Source organism: Malania oleifera, chromosome 3, assembly GCF_029873635.1.
Source record: "Malania oleifera isolate guangnan ecotype guangnan chromosome 3, ASM2987363v1, whole genome shotgun sequence".
Taxonomy (NCBI): Eukaryota; Viridiplantae; Streptophyta; class Magnoliopsida; order Santalales; family Ximeniaceae; genus Malania; species Malania oleifera.
The window spans coordinates 22,088,001-22,108,581 of record NC_080419.1 but is presented as its reverse complement, the minus strand read 5'-3'; the positions used below and the strand labels follow the sequence as shown (position 1 = coordinate 22,108,581).

The following is a 20,581-nucleotide window of genomic DNA, read 5'->3' as shown; positions in this document are numbered from 1 at the left end:
GTGTTCATCAACTTGTAAAACTCACTAGCTATTGTTAAAGTGTTTAGCCTACTTGCCTCCCTTGCTGAACACACCTTGTTAACGGAGGTGTTGATAACGAATTACCTTGCTTCAATGTTTACTGCTTGAGTGTCATTGCTCTCATAAGTTGCTTATTGCTTCCGCTTATATCTATTTGAATGACAATGAAAGTGTTTTGTTGGTGAATTGTGGTAAACGCTAGGCTAGCTAGTTAAACAAGTGGGCTTTAGCTAGCGCCGCATGTTCCATTCACAAAGGTGTGAAATATTCGGCCCATGACACCTTGGCAGTCCAGTGAAACATCACACCAGTTGCGAAAGGAAGCATAACTTTCCCTCATTCATCATATCCTTTTGAGTCATGAGATGGGGAGTCCAGCCCCAAGTATTTGTTCTTGCCTTTTGTATTGCTATGCACTTGCATAACTTTAGGCAATCAAAGATAATTGGCAAAGCAGCCAATTTTTTGGCTATAATCTGCACATTGACAATCAGTCAGCCCTCCTCTGTTCAAGTGATGTTGAAGCATTCAATATTGCACAGGACACATGTTCTGCCCAGTCAAGGTAAATCACCACTCAACAAGGAATACTAGCAGAAACCAGAAAAAAAACACTAACTCGCACAACCCAGCAACATATCAGAATAGGGGTAACACACACTAGTCCACAACGACACTTGATAACTTCAAGAGGCAAACCCGATCACAGAACCAAAGTCACAACTAAGTTGCAGGCACTCAAACAGCTGTGCAGACAATAAAACACAATGTTGCAGCATGTAGAAGCAGATGCAGGCACAAATAGGAGATTGGGTGATCGAACACCAATTAGAAATCAACCAGCAACTGATAAAAGGTTGCAGGCAATCAATCATAAACACACAGCACTACAAAACAGCATCATCGCAAAGCTAACCAAGGAAACATTGAAACAGCGACAGCAGTCTGTGGGAAACAGTATACAACTGTCTTCACATCAGCAAACCACCATGATCATACACAGCACCCACAAGAGATGCATATGGCTGAGTGAGTTAGACCATAGAAGATATCTCTAATTTAAGAGTCAACCAGGGAGAGAAAGGAAGAGAGGAAGAAGTGGCTACAACTAAGCCAGATTGACCAGGTTTGGATTTCATGCTCTGTTACCGTGTTGTAAATCTAAGAAATCTGATCAATGTAGCTGAGAAACAGGAGAACAAGAGATAGAATGAAAAAAATTGTGGAAGAGAGAAGTCAAAGAGGGAATAGGGTAGGCCAGAGTAGAATTGCACTCTCAAGCCAGCTACACTCCTAAAATGCAACTGAACAAATTATATAATTCGACCCTGTACTGAAAATTGATGCGACAAACAGTTATCATTTGACAGACACAAATTGGAGGTCAATTCTTGATGTGGAACCTTTTAGGGCTTCAAGGGATTGGGAGGTCAATTCTCAAATTCCCTTGTTTCAGTAGATGGGGGAATGAGTTTAAAAAATCCGTTGATGAATATGAGAAAGGAAATTGGAGGGTTAATATCTGCTATTCAAATGCCACTTGAGGAAGATAATATTATAGCCTCATGCACCATTACTTTGTGAGTAATTGATTAGCTATGGTTAGCCAGAATGTTGCTATTCTATTAATGAGCAAAACCTCGTTGACCCCACTACACCTTCATTGTGACAACTGCAACCACCAACCATAATGATGTAGGACAAGAAGCAAGACCTTGGTAAGATCCATGTTGGAGACTACTTAAGAAGAACTGTATTGAAAATTGTTGGGTTTAATTAGTAGTTTGCTATGTGTTTAGTTTAATTAAGATAGTATTATGTTTATTTGGGGGCTTGTTTGTAATGCTATGTAGTTCTAGGGTATGTGCATAATTTCATGTGTTTAGAGACTTTCTTATAAATAGCATGTGAAAGCCATGTTGTAGGCAGTTGTTAATGAATTTGAATTGGAATTGAACGTGAGCTCTCTCCTGGTGTCTCCTCTATCTTCCCTTTCCCTTCCTTTCTTTTAAACTCTCCCATGGCTGCAGAACCTTGATGCTGTCCCTGCATCACATAACCGTGCTGCTGCCATTTCAGACATTGCCATTTGTTAGCTGCCACTGTTATTGCTAGCATGGCAACAGACACTGCCAGTAGCTTCACCACCTGTGCTGCCACCAACACCATTCACCAGCATACCTTCATTGTGACTGCCATTGCTTTAACACCGCCATAGCCACTGCAGTCACCACCACCACCACAACAAGCACCACTTCTGTCACTGCTACTGTTCTCACACTTCCCACCATCACCCTCTGAAGCACTTAAAAAAGACGATGCTTTTTTATATTCATCATGGATTTTATTTTAGCTATTGTTTCACAACTTGATTCCAGATGGAGTTCCCATGGCAGAAGTTAATAGATTTTATACTTTAGAGTATATACATTAAACTATATAGTTGGATTTTTTTTTTTGGGTGGTGATTGATCGTTTTTGTTCCTTTACATTCTTTCATGTTTGGTAGGTGGTTTAGAACTCTTCACAGAACTTCTACAGCGTTTTCCTAATAATATTCACATATTACTTGAAATTGCAAAGGTAATGAATTGATGTCTTCTAATTTTTGTTTGGTAATTATGGAATATTTGGTAGTTTAGTCCAACTTGCCTAATTATGCATATAAAGTCCATATGCTGCTTTTACTTTTTTGGTTTATTTGACAGCAAATTATGTGATGTTTCATTTCAAGTTGGATTGTGTTCCATTTTGCTCTAATAATTGACTGATTTTTGGCTTTTCATTTATCGTAATTGTTTCATCATTAAATATAATGCATTCGTAGGTTGTGTCGATGCTTGTTTGAGATGTCTCTTTTTATTCTTGGCTTTTCCTTTTTATTGATAAATACCACATCTATTATAAAACATGCTGAGGGATTCTAGCAGTTGTTTTTTTTCCATTACAGCTGTTGCTCATACAATCTTCATATTGTGCTTCTTTCTGGTGACATGGTGGATAGAGATAATTGGATTAAAGAGTTGAACAAATTAATCTAACTGTATAAATGAAGAAAAAAATTTTGGAAAAAAAATGGAGTTGTAGGCTTTACCTAGAAAATTCTACAAAGCCTTAATGCCTAGCGCTTGGGTTAGTTACACAGTTTTTTTTTGGGTTTTTCTGCTCTATCAAGTCCATGTTTTCTGTTAAATTGTTCCCTCTCTAGACTCCTGATATGGCTTGGGAGCGTTGTGCCCTAAGTTTTACATTTTTTTTCCACGTGTTTTTTTATGGTGGGGAACTTAGCCTAGCATATGCAGGATAAAATACCATGTCACTGTCAACGAAGGTCCTCTGGGCAGTTCTATATACCAGTTTTATTATTTTTATAAATAGATCTTTTGCTGTTGGAGGTATATGAATGCCAATGGAGTTACTTGAGTCACTTTTACAGTGAAAAAACTGTTTGGGGAGATATGTTGACTACTACAACTTGCATTCATCAAAAAACATGTCTCGTGTTACTTGTATCTTCAATTGATTGCAAATGCTGTGTCTCAATTCTGATCTTGTTACAGCGCATTCACAGATGTTAATTTTCCACGTTGTATGTTGATTCTAGCTAAACTGAAGCATTTTAACTTATCATTCTGTTTGATTTGCATAAATTATCAAGCAAAGGTTGAAGCTATTATTGGAAAAAATGATGATGCTATTATGAATTTCGAGAAGGTGAGCAGATGTGTCCAATTATTTTCTTGATCAATAGTTTATTATCTTCAAACATGTATGGTTCAAACATCTTTAATGTTCATGGTCTTTACAGGCTCGGGCAATTGATCCATACATTGTAACCTATATGGATGAGTATGCAATGCTTTTAAAAACGAAATCTGATTCCTCAAAACTAAACAAGTTGGTTCATGATTTACTGAGTATTGATCCTACAAGGCCAGAAGTTTTTGTGGCTTTGTCTGTGCTGTGGGAAAGAAAAGATGAGAGAGGAGCTTTGTCTTGTGTCGAGAAGGTTAGCTTTGTTCATTTTGAGTAGCACTGGCTTGTTTCCACTTTTGTAATCTGTTATTGTAATGCAATTAACAAGTCTACAAATTCTTTGAAGCCAGAGTATCCGAATAGATGAGAGGCACATACCAGGTTATATAATGAAGGTACTGAAATGATTTTGTTCCTCTCAACTTGCATGGTCTTGTTCCAATTATTAATGTGAAAATTCTTGGAACAATGTCTATGTTTGCATGCACACACATTCATTCTTGTTCTTTCCTTCAATTTCAATAAGTCAAACTTTTGTAAGTTTTCAGGGTAACCTATATTTATCAATGAATCGGCCAGAGGTAGCTGTAATTGCCTTCAGGGGAGCTCAAGAGTTAAGACCTGATCTTCGATCCTATCAAGGTTAGCTATAAGATTACTCCTTGTTGAATAATTGGGTAAAATGGAAGACCTAAACTCAATGATAGGTCTCTCCCTATATATTTTTAATATATGTCAAATACAATAGGAATGACCATAATACCCTTATCACTCACACTTATTATTACCCAAACTCTTAACACGTAATAATAATGATAAATGACTAAATAACCATTAACACTCTCCCTTGAGGTGGAGCATATGTATCATATGCTCCTAACTTGTTACAAATGAATTTCACACAAGCACCTCCCAAAGCATTAATGAACAAATCAACAAGCTGAAACTCAAACTTCAGACAAGTGGTTGTAATGAGCTTCTGTACAAGTTTCTCTCGAATAAAATGACAATCAACTTCAATGTGCTTTGTCCGCTCATGGAAGACAGGATTGGAGGCAATATGAATAGAAACTCGATTATCACACATCCAACTCCATAGGTTGAGAATGTGGAAAACCTAGTTTTTTCAACGTGTTCTTTAGCCAAACAAATTCACATGTAGTGTGTGTCATAGCCCTGTACTCTTAACTCAGCACTCGACTTGGCCACCACAGTTTGTTTCTTACTTTTCCAAGACACCAAATTACCATCGACATAGATACAATATCCAGTTGTGGATCTTTGGTCAGAAGGTTAGCCTAGCCCAATCTGCATCTGTATATTCCTGAATATGAGTGTGACCCCACTTCTAATATAAGAGACCTCTCCTTGGTGTACCTTTGAGATATCTCAAAATACGAATTACTACATCCCAGTGTCTTGTTCTCGGGGAATCAAGAAACTGACTTACAACACTTGTTCTGAAGGATATATTTGGTTAAGTGTTTGAGACAATTCAACTTTCCAACAAGTCTTCGACATTGACCTGGTTAGGCAACAAATCACACATATTAGACACTTGCTATTGGAATCCATGGGTGTATAGAGTTTGGATTATAACAGCCCTGTCTCATATAAAAGATCAAGAACATACTTCCTCTGTGACAAGACAGTTCTCGTACGAGATCTTGATACTTATATACCATCTCAAGTCCTTGGTTTGAAACTTACTCTATAGGAAAAGCTTTAGGTCTTGGATGTCTCGATCATCATCATCAGTGATCACAATGTCATCCATATACACAATAAGCAAAATCTTGCCAGATGGAGTATGACGATAAAATACCAAGTGATCTACTGCACATCGATGGAGGCCAAACTCAATTAGTACAACACTAAACGAACAAACCATGCTCTTGGAGATTGTTTTAATCCATACAATGATTTCATAAGTCGACATATTGAACCTAACTCCCCTTGAGCAACAAACCCAAATGGTTGCTCCATATATACCTCCCCTTGAAGATCACCATGTTGGAAAGCATTCTTCACATCTAACTGATGTAGAGGCCAAGGACAAGTGATGACTAAAGAAATGAATAAACGTACTGAGGCAAGTTTAGCGACCGAAGAGAATGCGTCTAAATAACCCAAACCATACACCTGAGTATACCCCTAAGCAACAAGGTAGTACTCCAAACGAGCCACAGAACCATCAAGATTGAATTTCACATTGTACACCCAACGACAACCTACCACAAACTTATCAGGAGGAAGAGGTACCAAATCCCAAGTATCATTTTTATGTAGTGCACGCACCTCTTCAACCTTTGATTTCCTTCACCTATAATGGGATAAGGCTTCAAAAATAGATTTTGGAAGATCAACACAAGATAGAGTACTAGCAAAATAGCAATAAGAGGGTGACAAGAAATCATGTCAAGCAAAATTAGAGATCGGATGTTAGGTACAAGTGCGTTTACCTTTTTAAACGACTATAGGAGGGTCAACATCATAGGAAATAAGATCATTCGACAAGGGAACTAGAGGAGGCATTTCCCCTTTGAGTCGCCGTGTGTATACCTGTAAATTTGGATGATCCATACGACGAGGAGGACTCAAACTGGATGAAGATGTAGGAGGATTGGACACAGATACTAGGTTTGGATCTAGAAGGCAAGGCAAAGGAAGGGACTCATTAGGGCCAACAGAACTTAAGGAATCATAGTAGTATGGTGTAGACTCGAAGAAGGTGACATCAGCAAAGACAAAGAATCGATGTAAAGTAGGACTATAACATTGATATCCTTTTTTAGTATAGGAATAACCCAGAAAAATACATTTGATAGCACAAGGATCCAACTTATCCAGTCCTAGAGTTAACTAATGGACAAAGGACACAACTGAATATATGAGAAGGAAGGGAGAACAAAGAGTCTTAGGGAAGATAACTGAATATGGGATTTTACCACCAAGGACAAAGGATGACATTTTATTGATGAGGGAGCAAGCTAGAGCACAACATCATTCCAAAAACTTTGGGGACATTCTTTTGATAAAATAGGGTACGAGTGACTTCAAGAATGTTTGTTTTTGCCCTTTGCAACTTCATTTTGTTGTGGAGTGTGGACACAAGAGGGCTCATGGATTAGAGTTAGTCATATAACTACTGAATTGGGTACTAAAATATTCCTTAGCATTATCACTATGAAGTATTCTGACTGGCATATCAAATTGAGTCTTTATTTGAGAACTGAAGGCACAAAAGATATCGAACAACTTGGAACGATCTTTCATTAAATATAACCAAGTCATCTTATAGTAGTCATCAACAAGTGTAACAAAGTACCGAAACCCCAACTTTGATGTGCCATTACTAAGACCATAAATATCGGAATGGACTATAGCATGAAAGGACTAACCACCCATTTGTTGACTTGGGAAGCAAAGGGAACACAAGCTTGCCCAATTGACAAGACACACACTCAAGATTAGACATAAAACTCAATGTAGGAAGTAGGAACTAGTTGTTTCAACTTGTCCAAGGACAGATGACAAAGGCGACAATGGATTTGAAGTGTTGTAGCTGCGAGTATGCAGGCAATGGGTGGAGAAGGCAACTCAAAGTAGTAGTAAAGTCCACGAGCCTCACGTCCTATGCCAATTATCTTTCTTGTCTTTAGATCCTGAATAACCATAGAATCAAGAAAGAATGTGATAGAACAATTTAATTACTTTGTAAGCTTATTAACTGACATGAGATTGAAATGAGATCTTGGAATGTATAAAGTAGAAGAAATAGAGATAGAAGGAGTGGGATTTACTGTTTCTATCCCCTTAATTGCAATAGTGGACCCATTAGTAAGAGTAACTTGAGGTAGATTTTTAGGATACTGAAGATCAGAAAAGAAGTTGGTTGCACCTGTTATGTGGTCAGTGATAGCAAAATTGATAACCCAAGGACTAGGAAGGATACCAAATGACATACAGACTGTAGGATTACCTTTTTGGGCAAAAGACACTATGTGATAAGATGCTTGTTGAGATGATTGATACAATAGAAACCTTGAATACTCATTTGATATCATCACAGTACGTGGTTCACTCAAACAAGTGACTAACGAAGGAACCATACTTTTGGGATTTGCTAACTCCATCCCAACATTCACAAACTCAAACCAATGATCATAAGATTAATTGCTGGAACAATCAAAACAACCACGAACAAGTCACAAATAAATCAATACAAGGTTGCCACTGCACCAAGAAACTCAGGCGCAGCCCCAAGAAAGCAACACACAGCAGTGTAATAATTAGAGAGGTGAACCACCAAAACTACCATGGACAAATCACCAACAAACTTAACACTGCCACAGCCTCACAAAAACAGCTTATGAGCACTGCCACTGCTCCAAGAAAGTCACCGATGACTGTTACTAACACCAAACAACTAATGAATTCCCATGAGTGCATGGTCGCAACAAAGATTGAATCTTTGAGCAAAACACATGCCCAACAGCTTGATATTTTGATATATGGAAGGAATTAGAGCATTGAATAAAAAAACACAGCAAATCCCACTGTTTCAGACCCAATAAAATCAATAACCATTAAAAAACAGCTTCAAGAAGCATCAAACAACCATTCCTTGGGTGCCACACATGAGCAATTAAAGGTGAGATCTTTGGGCAAAAAACATCACGAAAAACTCCAATAATGGAGGGATTGGATCACTGCTGAATGATTTCAGGTCAAAACCATGCCTGAAAGTAGCTTGGCACGCCAGCGCATGGGTTCGGCCCTGGAATCCTTCAAATCGGCTCGTGAGGGCGCGTGGGACACTGCCTGGAGATGGGATTTCAGTGGGGGACAGATCGGCAGTGTCTGTGGGTGACTGGTGTTATTTTTGCAAAAATATATAGTAGATTTGATGTTCTTTAAGTGGCAGCGTCGCCTACGAAATTCATGCAACTGGTCTGACTTTCTGCTGCTGCTGGCTGTTTTCTAGGGCTATAGTATTGCTGGAAATTCTTTTATGATGGTAGACATGCAGTGGATTTTCGGTTTTAGGCTTCGGTTTTGATGGTGATGGTAACAATTAGGGTTTAGGTTTCAGAATCATGCTCTGATACCATGTTGAATAATTGGGTAAAATGGAAGACCTAAACTCAATGATAGGTCTCTCCCTCTATTTATAAAATATGTCAAGTACAATAGGAAATGACCATAATACCCTTATTAACTCACACTTATTACTAACCAAACTCGTAACACACAGTAATAATGCTAAATGACCCGCTATTTTTTTCAGGAGCATATATGCATCTTACTTGTATTATTATATGATGCATGTATTTTTAAGTAAATAGGAAATATTAAGAATTGAGAAGTGTTGTATGATATTTAACTAATCACAATTTCAGGTCTGGTACGCTCTTATTTGGCTCTCTCTAAAATCAAAGAGGCTCTGTATGCTGCCAGGGAAGCAATGAAGGCTATGCCTCAATCTGCAAAGGCTCTAAAGCTTGTTGGGGATGTACATGCTAGTAACTCTGGTGGCAGAGAGAAGGTAAACCTGTAACTGATCATCTTAGCATCAGATCAGATGTTGAAATTGCCTTCGAATAATTCTATTGACTGTCATATGCCCATTCCATGGTTGCCAAGAGAATTGGTTAATACCAATACTGTACTGGAAAGGAGATTAATTGTCATCATCCCAGCAGTTCCTTTGTGCCCTGTGTTCCGTTTGGATTAAGAAATTTGTTTGAGAAAAGAGAGGAATGGGAAATAGGAAGGAAATTATTTTTTCAACATATTTTCTCTTTACAATGAATGCTACTAAAAATGAAAGTTCTAATGTGATTAAAAATTTTAAAAAATTAAATGGTAATGATGTGTAAAATCAATTTTTTGTTCCTTGATAAACTATATATATTTTATATTCTTCCTCAAAATCCTAGCTAATCAAACATGAAAAAGAAAATTCATTTAGATTTTTCGTTTCCTTTCCCTAATATTTTCCAAGTTCCAAACAGAGCCCTAGTGTTAAACATTGCACACAAGCAATGACTATACTGCCTGGCTTAGCAAAAAAAGTGATGCTCCTGTTCATGCTATTACATAGATTATGAAAAAATGATTTGTTGCCAAGTAAATTTCTGCAAACTTAGATGAATGAGGGTGATTTCAATGCTTATTTAGTCATCTAGATTCCTCTTGAACTGAAAGTCTGCGGGCTGTAGGCAATGCTAGGAAATGATATTATTAAAAGCAAAAATTACGTCAGGGCATGATCAGACATCATCCTTCCAAAAGGTAAAAGTAGGGGCATTCTTGAATATTTATCAACTATAATGACTTCGGGTAAGGACACCATCTTTTTCCTTCTCTAGCCAGCAAGAAGTAGATGTGATGCAGAACAGTATCAAGGAAATACAGTCGAGAGAATGTGGGAGATCAAGAAGAGGAAGAAGAGAGAAAGGAGTCACAATTGGGGGGAAAACACATAAAATTTCAATTTAATTTCAAATTCAACAATTACTCTTTCATGGCTTCCACACCATATTTTTGAATAAAGCCTAAATTACAAGATTTGCGCATAAACCTCAGAAGATACATTAAATTACAAATGAACCCCTAAAACACACATATCACTAACCAACCCCACATGTAAAAATAATCCTACTACTAATTGAACTAAACATGCATAATAAACTAATTAAATAAACACAACCACCTCTTGATCCAATTCTTCAGAATTAGTCTCCAGCAAGGTTCTGTTCACGGTCTCCTGTATCAGTATGGTTAGGTCCTTAGTTCATTGCAATCTTTGCTGGGCATATGAACCTGCTGGGAAAACTAACAGGAGGGCTTAGAAGCCCTAGATGTGTGACCCATGGAGTTGAGGAGCATTCCCCAGGGAGTTGGGGACTGTTTTGCGGCTGTAGGCTGTCAAGGAGGTGAGCCATAGTTTCACCTTAGTCCCACCAAGTGTAGAATTGCTAATCCAGTGGTTTGTGATCAAGGGGTCTAGGAGCCAAATGGGGTCATGTTACCACCCCTGAGCTCCAAACATGTAACTTACCAACCTCCGACCATGTGGGAGAGTTCTTAATGATAAAGCCACCAATCCTGCTGTTAGGGCAGCCTGGTTTTAAGATGTTTTAAATCTAACTTGTTGCAGGCAAAAAAGTTCTATGAATCAGCCCTTAGGCTGGAACCAGGCTACCTGGGGGCTGCATTGGCTTTAGCTGAGCTCCATGTCATGGAGGGGCGAAATGGAGATGCTGTCTCTCTCCTTGAAAGATATCTTAAAGATTGGGCGGATGATTCTCTTCACGTCAAGTTGGCACAAGTGTTTGCTGCCACAAATATGCTGCAAGAGGCACTGTCACATTATCAGGCTGCACTAAGGTTAAACCTTACTCTGAAATGCTTCTTGATTTTCTCTTGGTAAAATCATACAGTTTAGGTCTGCCTTATATCCAAGTTCCAATCCAACCTGAATGCTCAAGTAATATGCTGCTAGCCACGTTCTTTTTGTAAATGGACAATTTTGTATTTGATGTGAAATTACAGGATAAACCCACAAAATGAAGCTGCAAGGAAAGGACTAGAGCGGTTAGAGAAACAGATGAAGGTTTGTCTTCCACTTATATGCTTAAAGAGTGGACATGGGCATGTTTCCTTTCATTTCATATTTTATGCATCACTTTTAGTGATGTACCATAGCACAATAATTTGGGACTTCTCAACGTCTTGTAAGAAAATATAGGGTGTTTATAGTCTGAATATTTGCAGTGGTTAGTGCGGTTGTCTAAATATATGCAGGGTTTTACTTGTAGTTATTTATTTTTCTCAGGGGGTGGATCCTGATGCACCTGAGGAAGATGATGAAAATGAGGTTGAAGATGCTGATGGAGACCAGGAAGAGGCTGAGCTTCTGTGAAATGTAAAGCCTGCTGATTTTGTTTATGTAGGGAAGGACCTTGTGCCTGCAATTACAATTACAGAGCAAATTTTCATGGTGCCCTTAGCTTGTACAACTGCTCTAAGAATCACAGACACGGTGTTTTGGAGGCTTGGCTTAACTGAAAATATTTCTTGAGGCTCAGCTCAAACTAGTTTAGAGAGCACCGTACTTCTTAATGTACTCCAAAGAGCAAACGAGGTTGCTACTCTGGCTGGAAGGGAGTTTGGTTCAAGGACAATGTGGATGGGTCTTCAAGCACAAGAGGGGAAGTGGGAGAGCAATTAAAAAATCTTGGAGCTCTTTTCCTGCTGTATAAATTAATGCAAATTTCGCTCAGTTCATATCTTTTGTAGTACGCATTTCATTGGCCACAAATAAATATTTTACCATATTTTCCCTAGAGAAACTTACTACCACATTGACTGGCCCTTATGATGGATTTTCCATTAATAGAAAATAGCTCCATGAAAACCACAAAATACCATTTCCTCATCTTCCCATAATTAACCGAATGCATTACTTTACTGCCCAATCTGATGTCAGGAACACTGCAGATTGATATCAATTACCATCATCTAGCAAATACATTTTTACAATTTGCAGTCACAAAGCGCATTAGTTACAACTCTGCCCATCTATCACATACTCTCTTCAGAATTTTCAAGGAAGTATTAACATAAATACCAAAATAATTATAAATTCATCATATGTACAGAGCATTGTAACTGCAATTTGTGGAAGCTACTCTTCTGCTACACATGGAAGGGTTTCCTCGGGGTTGGTGCTCGGTTCTCTAGAGTTTGCAATCTTTGTTTAAGATGAAAAACTTCCACCTGCAAAGTTGATTATGGCAGCATGAGATCCCCATGTAATGATACCATAAAAAAATACAAAGTTGGAAGAAACCGTCCCCATAGTTCTCTTTTTTAGGAATGACACAGGAATTGTGCAAATGACATTCCACAGAAGGCCAAGTACACCAAACCTTTTAATTACTAAAAATTAATAACCAAATTATATCTAGCCATAACTTAATTTAAGGGATATATATACACGAGACAAAGGCACACGTGTATGTGTATTACACAATTAATAGTTTTTTCACCACCTTTCTTGGCTAATAAAAATTCTACATTCATAGAAAGTCAATAAAGATATACTGAGGCCGCTCAGAAATCTCACTGATTCAGCAGAAAACCAAACCCAACCCACACCCAAGTTTAGACAAGTTCAAAATCAGATTATCATGCTTTTTCCAGCTTTTGGATTCAGAGCATAACATACCTGCAGCTGGAATGCTCTTGCTCTTTCTCCTGCAAGTACTCCTCTAGTTGAGTGCAGCTCCTACAACATATGTCAAATTTGGCAGTTACTAAATACAATAGAACATTAAATAGAGTAAATAAATCCAAGAAATTAAAAAAGCCGCTCAACCCAAATAAAGTACAAGACCAACCACATTAAACTGCAATTTGCACAAATACCTTCTGGGTATCATCCAAAACTGCCTTAAGGAATGCCACATCATGCTCCAGTCTTACGTTATCAGAGTGGACAATATTTGATAGGCTGTTGGCTTCTTCTTGTGCAAGCTCTATTGCTGCCAGCCTCTCTTTCAGCAGCTCCATCTCCTTTGCATTGTCTGCCAATTTTTTCTCCATCTCCAGTCTACTCTTGAGAGCAGACGATAAGTTCTTCTCCGCAGCCTCTCGATTTGCCACTGCAGATGCCAATTGTCCTTCTAGAGTCCCATTCTTTCTAATCAAAGAAGATACCTTCGCTTCATACAGTTGATAGATGCTTGAAGGAGCCGACAACACTCCAGATTTACCATCAGTCTCCAGGAATAATACATCATCACTGTCAGATGCAAGGCTTCCACTTCCTTTGTTGTGAGTTTTTGAGTTCTCAGATTCAAAGGCAGAAGGCATCTCTTCCGTGTGGACTCTACCTCCAGTAATGTGAGTCTGAAGTCCCGAATCAAGTTGTTTTGTTCTGTGTTCTACAGGCTGAAATTACACATCCACCAGCTATTAGACCAACATGCTGGACAACCTGAATATGTTTTGGGCATTTACATTCTAATTCAAGTGGCAAAATGATCAACTTGTTGACAAAATACAAATGAGCCATCCATGCGATGGGATTGGGATGGGTCTGTTATTTGATGGGGCCATGTCAAGATCAGCTAAACATTCACTCACAGCTAAAGGGCAATGGGGGTTTCAATGAGTCAATCTTAAAGATAACCTTGGGTTTGCAAGTACATTTGATGTAGCCCCGATCAGAATTTTAAATAGCAGCTATGTAAGGGAAAAATCACCTCTGGTGGCTTCATGTTGGGCCATGATGATTCCATTATGGCCCACTATGCCTACTGACAGCACCAACAGCAACAAAATTGACATCTCCTTTTCATTTTTTCAGATTCTTCTATGATTTGCTCTCTTTTCCACAATTTCTCCTGCCTCCGCCTATTCATGCGTAAATATACCAATCTATAGCTTGAAAAACAATTTTGAGCTTAAAAATGTAGGGAATTTTTTCAAAATAATGTTTCAACTTTGATTTTTGAAAAAGGAAAGAAGGAAGTCACAGGATTTGTCTCAAATTGGAAAATAAAGAAATTTTTTATTTGCCTTGTATACCTAGGCCACTTCACATTGTCTTGGTTAAAAAAGTTGGCCTCGCATGATGCAATCCCGTTTGGATGGTACAAAACAACACAACCTTAAAGAGTAGGAAACACCCACACTCCTATAAGGCCAAAGTAGGGAGTATCCAAAACATGTCAGACACTTGTACACGCCCAACATGCCCCAATACATATTGGAAATTAATTTTAAATTTTTTTAGGACACTCTGCATGTTGCGACATGAAGCCAACACGCCCAAGACACTTCAGCAGCAAAAATGTGGTGTTTTGTAACCCTCGAGCCTAGTGTGAGCACCACTAGATCCTTTCCCACCAGACCTTCCAAACCCCCTGCTTGGCCAGAGATGACACAACTAGAGGAGTCGCAAGGTTCCTTGCATCCTCTACCTTGCTGCTTCATTCAAGATGTTCTCTTTAGCGTTCATTGTTCGTGTGTTCAAGCAAAAGCTTCAACTCTTCAAGTGCAGCTGATGCAGCTGGTAAGTCCATCACTCCATTAGTCCATTCCCTTTTCACCTTACCTCAATCTTCTCCTTCTCGGGGAGGCTCTTGCCAGTTCAACAGTTTGCCACTGGTAAAGTCCATCACTCCATTAGTCCATTCCCTTTTCACCTTCCCTCAATCTTCTCCTGTTCGGGGTGGCTCTTGCCAATTCAACAGTTTGCCACTGGTAATGTCCTTACAGTTTTATTTATGTTGTTTTTTCTTTTCACCAAATGATTGGTTAACCTGATAAATGATGAGTGAACAAACTTTAGGCTCTATTTTTTTTCTCCAAGATGAAGAATGATGCCTATAATTCATTTTCAATTTAAATTACCTCAATATTTATCAACTAAAAGGAAAATCACGCTATATATATATACGCTAATTAATTAACCTTCCCTGTCGATACGTATCCTCATTTTCCTAAAATCATCATATCGGCATTGTGTAGTATGCATGTCCCAATGTCAATATTGGTGCTTCCTAGCCTAAAGATAACCTTGGTATACAAGTGCGTTTGGGCTAGTTTTGAATAACTTGAATATTCGAGGGTGTTTGATTAGCAACATCTTTCAACATTCTCAAGAATGTGATGCCCATGTACCCACATTTGTTTGGGCACCAAATTCTTACATGGCATGCATCTCTATATTCCTAGCAATGAAAGATCCCCACAAAAAAATGGGCATACTCCCACCCTCCACCATGGGCAAGTTTCCATTCCCAAGAGTGTCCTACTTTTTGGACCAAATTGCCCTTACTATGTTTTGGTGGGTTGGACAAAAATGTTTCTACAACATAGTTTTATTACACTACTATTATATTTAAAATAATAAATTATTATTATTATTATTATTATTATTATAAGAACAGAGTTAATATTTAGGCATTATATTGTTGTCAAATTATTTTGGTTACTTGGATTATTTAACTGTTGAATTTTTTAATTTATGATTGTTGAACATTTTAGGACATGAATTTAACTAGGTACATATTCTTTATAGGCTTTTATATTGAAAAAATATATAATTATTCTTCATATTTTTTTGATAGGAAAAAGAAATTCATTAGATAAAGAAAGAATGTACAATCAGGAGACAAGACATCTCCTTAACAAAATCTGAGAATAAAAAAAGTAAACTCAAATCAGCATGCCATTAGAAGGGACTTCTAATCCCACTGAACATTTTTCGAACACATCCCCTTAAAATTTCCATTGACCAGACAGCACAAAGAAGCCATAAAAAGCACTTTCTCCCACACCAACTGATATGGAATCTTCTTCCCTGAAAATATACGTAGGTTACGTTCCTTCCACAAGCCCCCATAGCACTGTAAATAAAGCACAATTCCATAAAGCAATGCCTTCCTTCCTCCTTCCAAACCCCATAAAAGATATTGCCAAGAACGCCTCCACTATTCTCAGACAAACCCAGCCTTCTCCAAAATAAATGAATAACTTATTCCAAACCTTCCATGCAAAATCGCAAAGCAAGAAAATCCCAAGGTAGAGGACTGTCCAAATCTGCAATAAAAGATGTAATTCAATAGTTTCCCTATCATTCAAGGCTCTCCTAAAACGAAAATCCCACGAAGGTAAGGGACCGCCCAAATCTGCAATGAAAGAAGCAAAGGGATCATTTTGCCCCAAGCTCGAACGAAATAAACGAGGAAAAGAGGTGACCAAAACAACATTCCCCCACCATATATTTTTCCAAAAACAAATGTTGCAACCCTTACCCATCATAAATTTGGTGTGGGGAATAAAGAGAGGATAAATCTGGGAAATGGCTTTGCGCAGGCTTTCTAAAGAACATCTAGAGCCTAAATTAGTATCCCGCCCCTTCCCATCAAGTCCAAATTTACTTTTGATAACTTTATGCTACAAGGAGGAAACGTCCAATGTGAACTGCCAAAGCCATTTAGCCAAAAGAGCCATGTTCTTGGACACCAAACACTTCCCAAATTCACTAAGTGATACTTAAAACCCTCTACCCCTAACCACAAATAATCTCTCATAATTCTCTCAATCTTACTAACGACTCTCATTGGGATTTTAAAAATAAACAGAAAATGCAATAGAATACTAGAAAGACAAGCCTGAATTCGAGTAATCCTCCCTCCTAGAGAAAAAAAAAAAAAGGCTCCATACCACCCGTCTAACCGCCTGGACACTCTCTCCACCACCTGATCCCAAAAACTAGCTACTCTATGATTACCCCCACAAAGGACTCCCTAAGTAGGACATCGGCCATCCCAACTCTGCACACCCAACTTCCAAGACTAATTCCCTAACACTCTCTAAAGGCACATTAATAGCTGCAATTCCACTCTTTCCCAAATTAATCTTCAAGTCTGATACTCTTTCACAAATTTGAAGAAGCACTACTATATTTAGAATAGAATACTTATAGTCCTCCAAGACAACAATAGTATCATTTGCAAATTGAAGATGAGAAACCACAATCTCCTCCTTGCCCACTTTAAGACCTTTCACTAAACCCCTATCCACCGCCCTATCAACCTACTCAAAACATTCACCACTACCACAAACAAAAATGGAAAAAGAAGATCCCCTTGTCTAATCCCCCTTGTGGCCCTAAACCAGGATTTAGGTTCACCATTCACTATCACGATATCACTGCAAAACTCACATTAGAAATACACCCTCTCATCCATTTACGCCATCTTTCTCTAAGCCCCTCCCTCACCAAAATCTTATCCAGAAAATTCCAACTCAATTATCACAAGCTTTTCAAAATCTAACCTAAAAACAAGCCCCCTTCTTCTTCCTTCTCCTGATATCCTCAATGGTTTCATTAGCAATCAAAATTGCATCCACAATCTATCCACCCCACAAATGCACTCTAGGCCTTAGAAATAGTCCAATCAAGCACCAAACATAACCTATTAGCCTGCACTTTAGTGATTATTTCATAAATGCTAGAAACTAAGCTTATCAGTCTATAATCGGAAATCTTGATGGACCTATTTTTGTTAGGCACCAAAGTGATAGAAGTAGAATTAATACCCTAGGTAAGAACCCCATTCCAATAAAATTCATTAAAAACTTTCATAAGGTCATTCTTCACCACTGTCCAACAATCTTGATAATTATTCTTCATATATTGATTATACACATGTCAAAAGTACAAATGTCAATAGTATAATGGTCATCTTGAAATGTCTGACGGGATTCTCATGTTTCAAACATTGACATGGGACTCCTACATACATTCATGGGAATCTTACAATGAGAATCAAATAAAAATATTCCCATGAGGCAGGCATCCTATTCCAAGGAATAAGATTCCTGAGGATGTCATTCCATGGGAATATTTTTTGTCTTGCAACTAATGGGGACATTTTGTTTTGGTTATCCTAAATTCTCCCATAGAATAGCTTTCTTCAATATCTTATGTTTGAGAATAGTGTTGTGTCTTACAAGATAATTTTGTTTAATTCACTCATCGAAGCTAATGCTCCTCAAATAGGCTCAGCAAAAAACCTTTAAAGACAATTTTGGAAAGATATTGATAGTATTATACATATCAAGGACTAAGAAAATATTTATAGGAGCTTATTTGAATGGAGACATTAGAAAAGATAATAAAGGTTATAAGAGGATACATGGAAGACATGATCTTAGACTTCGCCAAGTCATATGATCTTATTACAGTGAATATTTGCTTTAAGAAGAGTGCAGAACGTTCAATAACCTTCAAAAGTAGACAAATAAAAGTTGAATAAATTTTTTCTGAACTACGAGGGTAGATTGTTTATCATGTAAGGATTGTAAAATTATCCATGTGGAGGCTTAACTTCATAACATAGAGTTTTTGTGTTAGATATATGTATTAAAGAATAAAAAAGAAAAGGTAATATAAATCAATGCAAAAGAACTAGGTGGTGGAACCTAAAGGGAGAAAATAAAATAAAATTTAAAGATAAAATGATCAAGATGGTGATTGGACGATAAGGGATAGTGTAGATGCAAACATTCTTTGGAGCAGGATAGCTAGCTTTACCAAAAAGACAACAAGAGATTTTAGGTGAATCAAGAGGAAGATTCTCGGGTAGTAAAGAAAGTTGATGGTGGGATCAAGATGTCTAAAAAGTCGAAAAGACAAAGAATCTAGTATAAAATATGACAAAAAATGTAGAAACATTGAAAAAGTATAAAGAGGGGATGTGAAAAAAAAAAAAGCTATTAGAGAAGCAATACATCGATCATATAATAATTTATATGCTAGATTAGATACAAAAGAAGGGAAAAGGGACATATTTAAACTTGCTTGAGCTAAAAAAAAGAAAGAGGGATGACTTAGATGATATTAAATAAATAAAAGAATGAACATGATATTGTCTTGGTTAAGGAAGAAGACATAAAGGAAAGATGGTGAAGTTACATTAGTAAGCTATTTAATGAAAACTAAGTAGAAGGCTTAAACTTAGAAATTAATAAATGAGGAAAAAACCTAAAAATATGAGGTCTATCACAAAATTTGAGTTAAAGGCATTACATTTGTATTAAAAAAAATGAAAAATTGAAAAGTTGTAGGATTGGATAACATCCCAATTGAAGTTTAGAAATGCCTAGGTGATTACAAAACTATATGGTTAATTAATTTATTTAACACAATTATAAAAAACTAATAAAATCTTATATGAATGGAGGAAAAGAACTTTGATAACTACATACAAAAATAAAGGAGATATTCAAAATTGTAATAATTATCTTGGAATTAAACTTATGAGTTATACAAAGAATTGCAGGAAAGATTAATTCAAAAAAAATGAAGGACAGAAATGAGGGTCTAAAAAAATCAATTTGATTTTATGCCTGCAAGATCTACTCCATAAGTTATTTATCTTTTAACAAAATTAATGAAAAAGTTTGGGGAAAAGAAGAGGTACTTGCATATGGTTTTTATAGAGTTATAGAAAGCATGTAAGGGGATAACTAGGGAAATTCTATGGCGGGTCTTAGAAAAAACAAAAAAAAAAGGCGTATTTAGCAAGTAGTGTCAAGGTCCCACATCAAATGTACACTAGGGAGATCTTGGGCTTATATAAGGATGGTTTGGGCTCCGACTATGAGAGGTACCTTTTATAGGACAAACCTGTGAGGGCAGTGGGCCAAAGTGGGCAATACCTCACCGAAATTGGGCCCAAGACTGTTACACATAGTGATGCCATTAAGGAAATGTACAATGGAATAATGACTACATTAGGACTATAGGTGGAGAGTCTAAGAAATTTCCAATTACAATAGGTCTACATCAAGGATCTACTTTGAGCCATTCTCTTTTTGCACTAATGATGGATGAATTTATTAGGAATATCCAAAATAAGGTTCCATGATGTATGTTGTTTGCAGATGATATTGTCTCGATTAATGAAAGTAGGGCATTGTAGAATTTAAGTTAGAATTATGGAGAAAGGTTTTTGAATCTAGAGGATTTAGGAGAAATCGAAATAAGATAGAGTATATCAAATGTAATTTCAATCATTGTAGAGGAATATTGGAGAAAAGATTAAACTAGATGGCCAAGAAATTTATAGCACTAGTGGATTTTGTTACCTTGGATCTAGTATACAAGCACAAGGAGAAATTGAAGATTTAATACATAGAGTTAAAGCAGGTTGGGTAGAATGGAGAAGTGCTTCATGCATGCTGCACCATAGAATATCCTTAAAATTAAAAA

General features: G+C 37.3%; 2 protein-coding genes across 5 annotated transcripts in view; one reads left to right on the top strand and one right to left on the bottom strand.

Moving 5' to 3' along the window:
* Positions 1 to 12,147, top strand: part of LOC131150889 (anaphase-promoting complex subunit 7) — a 32,914-nt gene extending 20,767 nt beyond the window's left edge. For all 3 annotated transcript variants that reach the window (XM_058101948.1, XM_058101949.1, XM_058101950.1), the window contains 9 exons: positions 2,531 to 2,604; positions 3,685 to 3,735; positions 3,830 to 4,030; positions 4,128 to 4,172; positions 4,326 to 4,419; positions 9,180 to 9,325; positions 10,943 to 11,172; positions 11,338 to 11,398; positions 11,621 to 12,147. In XM_058101948.1, coding sequence (XP_057957931.1) covers positions 2,531 to 2,604; positions 3,685 to 3,735; positions 3,830 to 4,030; positions 4,128 to 4,172; positions 4,326 to 4,419; positions 9,180 to 9,325; positions 10,943 to 11,172; positions 11,338 to 11,398; positions 11,621 to 11,707 — 989 coding nt within the window. In that variant the 3' untranslated portion in view covers positions 11,708 to 12,147. The remainder of the gene's footprint in view (positions 1 to 2,530; positions 2,605 to 3,684; positions 3,736 to 3,829; positions 4,031 to 4,127; positions 4,173 to 4,325; positions 4,420 to 9,179; positions 9,326 to 10,942; positions 11,173 to 11,337; positions 11,399 to 11,620) is intronic.
* Positions 12,148 to 12,234: 87 nt separating this feature from the next.
* Positions 12,235 to 20,581, bottom strand: part of LOC131150888 (acyl-CoA-binding domain-containing protein 6) — a 27,048-nt gene continuing 18,701 nt past the window's right edge. For both annotated transcript variants that reach the window (XM_058101946.1, XM_058101947.1), the window contains 3 exons: positions 13,216 to 13,740; positions 13,016 to 13,075; positions 12,235 to 12,564 (listed from right to left, as the gene is read on the bottom strand). In XM_058101946.1, coding sequence (XP_057957929.1) covers positions 12,484 to 12,564; positions 13,016 to 13,075; positions 13,216 to 13,740 — 666 coding nt within the window. In that variant the 3' untranslated portion in view covers positions 12,235 to 12,483. The remainder of the gene's footprint in view (positions 12,565 to 13,015; positions 13,076 to 13,215; positions 13,741 to 20,581) is intronic.